The following is a 5,484-nucleotide window of genomic DNA, read 5'->3' on the forward strand; positions in this document are numbered from 1 at the left end:
ACAACCTATCCCCCACAAATCCGGGCAGGTCTAAGAAAAAGTTCTCTTGTGAGGAGAAGAGGCGATAAATGTCCAAAGAACAGAGGAATAGGAGCCATGAGAAGGTGGCTATAGAACTTGATGTTTGAAGTGTATTCGGAAAAAAAGTTGAAAGCCACAGTGAAAAAGGAAATAAAAATAAACAATTTTAAAGTTACACAACTTCATGCCAGTTTTTAACATTGAAAATTGATGAAATTTGAAAAAGAGGCCCTGTACCCATACATTTTTATGCTTGCTTCTGCTATGTACAAAAAGCCCAGCATTCAAACTGTATTTACAGCCACATGGTTACATAAAATGTCGAGTTCATAAATAGACTTCAGGCCACATCAGTAAGGCTATGCACAGTAATGATCCCACAATTGTGTGATAACACAATAGTTAGGATGGTTTGCAGGGTATAATCGGTTAAACTATTTCTATTACAATACTTCTTTACCAAAATACACACATTTTAAGCAAACTAAGACTATTCCTAATCATGAGACTTACCAACAGTAATGCGAAATGTACATACGGAGCAGGAGACTAAGCATCAAATAAAGAGAGAATGAAAGATAAAAAGAAAGAAAGATAGAAAGAAAGAAAGACGTCCACCTGTGGAGTGTACTGAGAACACGTGTAGCCACAAATCATGTAAAAGCACACTGAACACTGAATTTACAGAAGAATTAAATTGTTTGCCTAGAAAAGGTGAAACACTTTGTACATGATTTTGTAAGAAAATATTTACTAATCAGCAGTAATTCTTAAAAAAAAGTATATTGGGATATAATTTTGTTTACATAAAGTGGAAAAAAAAAAAAAAAAAAATGCATAAGGGTGACTAACAGGAGAATTTTTTTTTCATTTCTTTATTCTTATTGTTTATCACAGTGGTTTTACACATAGAAATGTTCTAGTGTATAATTAACTTACAAACCTCATTATCAATGTCATTTAGCACATGGTAAATACATTCTAATGAAATATAAAATTGCCTCCATAATGAGGTAGAAACTACAGTTCAGGATGCTTGACAATGGAGTTTTATATTACTACCAGTATCCTAGTAGTTTATGTAAGTGGCATAAAGTGTACTACACTGACAAATATTATAAGAAAATAAGCAAGAGAAGATAAGCTCTTTTGTAAGTGTTAACTGAGATTGCTTTACAAACTAAAGATTCCTTATCTTATACATACAAATCTAGCATTCTGATATGGTGCATGTAATTTTATCCGATTTTCAAAATATATGTTGATGGCTACTATGTATATAACCATATATTGCAATTTCTTTATCAGAAATATTTGTTTCACACTTCTATTTCACTTGAACACATCACCATTTTAAATTTATCTCTATTTATATCTATACATATATATATATATATATTTATATACCTGTTGCTAACTCATTTAAGTACTTGTTTAAGTAGAAATTTTAAAATACTGCAAAAAAAGGCAGAAAATATAGTAGTTTCTCAGTTTCTCCCTTTCTATAAATGCATATTGTTTATGCACTAATCCTTGGAACATAATCATATATACAGTGTATGAATCATTTCCCACCTCCACTCAAACAGACAAAACACATTTTCTTAAACCTGCACAATATAATTTTCCTAATCACAATATATATCATCACGACTTCCAAACAGTTATAATATCCTTGACTGAATTAAACTAATATCCTAATGCCACACACGTATTAGAAACATTTCCATTTAGATGCATATCACACGTGTTTCAGAAGTAACATGATGGTAAAAATGTGTTTATATGAAGAATTGTAGTTTTCATGGATCCTCAAGAAAACTGAGGTCATTTACATAAAATAAAGAATGCTGGAATATCCAGCCTGGACAAAGATTTGCATTCTATCCCTAATATGTTGAAGTGTATATTACGAAATAGATTTATTTATTCCACTAAGAGTAATCACACTATTGGCAGAAGTACAGTACAGATCAAAATCCTGGAAACCAATTTTCACAAAACACAATAAACAAAACAAGTTTAAAGGTTTTTTGTACACAACAACTGGCATGACCTGCTTAATACTTCATGAACTGACTACAGTAGGGCTTATTGGGTTTCACTGCTGTAAGCACCTCTACTGGTATTAACATGTCTATTCTAAAAATGATTATATTAAGCCTTTTTTTATCTGGTATCAAAGGACTTCTGTTGGATATAAAAAATACTGCAAATACTGTTTTTTTCTGTATGTAACAAGAAAAGTATGAAATAAAATGTTAATTAGTGTACATCTGTCATGGCTAGTTGCTTACTGGTATCCAGAACTAAAGCGAAACAAAGACAACTTCAAAGAATATTTATGAAAAAACTCATAAATCTTCAGGGTCAATAATATGCTTTGCAATGTCTTACTATGAGGTAAATTTTTTTTACTTCACTGTAAAATTACATGGGAAAGTTACTTAATGAGGTTGTAGGGAAAATTAAAATGCTCATAGATCAGGGTTGTAGCTACATTGTATGTGTTACCTGAGAAGAGCACTGCATATCCAGAAGCCTTTGGTACTGTATCACATAAAATCATTAGTTGCAGAAACGTGACTGCACGTAAAGGAATTGCACATTCTATATCTGGAAAGAGTAATCCATCTTCAAAAAATCTGCTAAAACTGCCCCTAAATCATTGGTAATGTGAAGAAAAATGTTTTGCATATATACTTCCTGCAAATAAAGTAAACAAACATGTCTACTGCATATAATGAGGGAGGGGGGTACTGTGATTGCCATCTCATTCAATACATTCTTGACATTCAAAGGAGCGTTCCAAGTCATTCCCCATGAATTTCCATTATGTCTTCTCCATGACTCAAAATAACTGTGCATCACTTAAAATCTGGATTTTAAATGATTAACTACACCATAATAATGTGCAAGTTAGCATAACACTAAATACCCTATACTTGATACAATCAAAGGGATCATACAAAGTAACACATCCTCACACAACTTACAATAACTCCACCGTTATGCTGGTCCTCAAAAAACATCTAAATAATTGATATTTGACTGTAATCAAATGAATATTTCCCCTTTTAATGTGGAAATGTTTTTTCAAAAGAATGAGTCAAAATCATATACGACCGTAATGCCCAAAATGGAATTAAAATAAATCGGAATTAAAAAATATTTCAAGGATACACACATCCTCTTATACAATATCACTTACAATTACTTAAAAAAAAAAAAGAAATAAACAAAAAATGTACACTATGCACAAAACAATCCTTACATAACTTAATGAGTTAACTTGTATACACAGTCTGGAAGACGCATATTTCTGGAAAATATCCTCACCTGGTAACAAATTACTCCAAATCATTTAATGCCTGAAATGTAACTAGTCTAACTGTAAATTATCTACATCTAATATTAGGCATTTTTCTGGCCTCTCTGTTGTTGATGCATTTTCTAATTTTCTTTTCAAACTTACTCTGGCATAGTTGGTCTCCCCATCCTCACAGGTCTGAGAAAGAAGATCAGAACTTTCCTCACTACTGGTAGTCTCACTTAGTGTTTCAAGCATGTCTTCACTTGGCATTAGATTGACTTCTTGTATGCCTCCTGGATTCCTTAGATTGCAACTTGCCTGTTCCTGATTTAATGCACAAACACCTTCTGTGCCTCCCTCAGACAACTGATAATGTCTCCTAGTTAAACTCTCTCCTGCTGCACCATTACGGCCCTCTACCCTCATGCACGACACATCTTTAGGGTTTGATGGTTCGAAATCTGGTGATTCATGAGCCATTTCACTATCACTAAAATCCATCCTGGAATCATCTGGCCTCTCAGGAGCACCAGGTTTTATGTCACTAATTGCATGGGCCCCACCTGCTCTAACTTCAACATTTCTGCTGTTTCTGTCACAGATACTACTGTTCATACTGTCACTTGAACTGGGTTCAGATTGCTTTTGTAGTTGCTTTTCCTGGTAGTCCACGCGATTGATTTGCTCTTCACGTTCTAACTGCTGAGTTCTGTAAACAACACCACTACACCTTGCCCCTATGGTAAGACCATCAGTTTCCATGGCAGAAATGCCTGCTTCATCTAGAAGAAAATGGAAAACCATTAATATCAAAACAAAAACACAGAGACAAACTGATCAATCATACATTTCTTAACAATATAATGCTTCAAATGAAAGAAATAATCACCTCCAAGACTTGAGGGCATAACCACCATATGGAGATAGTCAGCCTCTGAAAGACCAAGTGAAGCCAGCAGGTCCTCAAGGAGTGGCACTGGCTTCCGCCCAACTTGCATATTGCTAAAGGCCGGCATGCTGTAACGGTCTATGATCCCTTGCCGTCGACATTTAAAATCAAAGCTGAAAAAAAGCACAATACAGTTACATATCTTGCAAATGTCTATACATTTCAACAAAAACATATCCAAGACTAGTAATAATCAGACATAAGAGACTAAAACATGATCATACCTTTTACTGTAGATAATTAATGCTGGTTGAAGCAATTGATGTTGAGTGAAACCAGATACAGCTGGCAAGTTTGGCCATGGTAATCTAGACAATATGTATCCTAGCATCACACATGAACTTGCAATCTAGCAAAACAGAATTTGATACATGAAAATATATAATTATAAAAAGAGGAAGTGCTGATATGTGAAATCTTCAGAGCATAAATGGTTTCATAATACATGTCAGTTTAAATAAAACATATATATCTATTGCTCAAGCATCAACAAACAGCTACAAGTGATATATTTACTTGTGCAAGAGTGGTTCTTGGGGGAAAAGCACATGTGGTTGCTAAGTCACAGAGGAACCTTGTCCATTCTTGAGTAACTTCTGGTGCTCGCACACTTTCTAACAACACAGTGGCATAGTCTAGAACTGAAAGAAGGGATAACAAATAAGCAAACACTTCTAAGGCAATACATGTTCACTGTGACTTCCTTCCATAACAATTTTATATTTAGAAAATATAAAAAATAACCCCTTAAAATCTAGATTTACTTCAGAAAATTGTCAATAATTAATCAAAATACAGAGTAAACTCTAAGAACCACCTCAGTCATTTACTTACTTGTTGGAAAAGCAAGATTTGCCTTCAGAGCTGCCATTATATGCCCAACAGTTCTTACAACATGGTTGTAGGAGTAAGTATTGTCTGTCACCCATGATGCTTCCCTGATTGTAAGAATTGATGCTCCTGGTATGAACCTGCATTTGAAATGGAAAAAAATAAAGAAACATCCACCAAAATACTAAACAGCAAACTAATCAATTTATCAAAACAATCAAAGGCTCCATTGCCTACACAGAGACGAGATAGAATTTAATAAATCACCTTAAAAATACTGTATAACAGATTTTGATATCATACCTTGTTGCCAGAAGGACAGCAGTAATTCCTACAAGTTGTAGTTGGTGGCACTTGACTTGTTCTACAT

At 33.9% G+C, this 5,484-nt stretch overlaps 1 protein-coding gene across 1 annotated transcript in view; it reads right to left on the bottom strand.

The window, feature by feature from the left end:
* Positions 1 to 873: 873 nt before the first annotated feature.
* Positions 874 to 5,484, bottom strand: part of LOC113800224 (cyclin-F) — a 14,186-nt gene continuing 9,575 nt past the window's right edge. The window contains exons 7-12 of the mRNA XM_070133131.1: positions 5,418 to 5,484; positions 5,118 to 5,254; positions 4,800 to 4,924; positions 4,508 to 4,632; positions 4,224 to 4,396; positions 874 to 4,116 (exon numbers count right to left, since the gene is read on the bottom strand). The exon at positions 5,418 to 5,484 is cut by the window's right edge and continues 19 nt beyond it. Coding sequence (XP_069989232.1) covers positions 3,404 to 4,116; positions 4,224 to 4,396; positions 4,508 to 4,632; positions 4,800 to 4,924; positions 5,118 to 5,254; positions 5,418 to 5,484 — 1,340 coding nt within the window. The 3' untranslated portion in view covers positions 874 to 3,403. The remainder of the gene's footprint in view (positions 4,117 to 4,223; positions 4,397 to 4,507; positions 4,633 to 4,799; positions 4,925 to 5,117; positions 5,255 to 5,417) is intronic.

The sequence above is a fragment of the Penaeus vannamei genome, chromosome 18 (genome assembly GCF_042767895.1).
Source record: "Penaeus vannamei isolate JL-2024 chromosome 18, ASM4276789v1, whole genome shotgun sequence".
In the NCBI taxonomy this organism is placed as follows: Eukaryota; Metazoa; Arthropoda; class Malacostraca; order Decapoda; family Penaeidae; genus Penaeus; species Penaeus vannamei.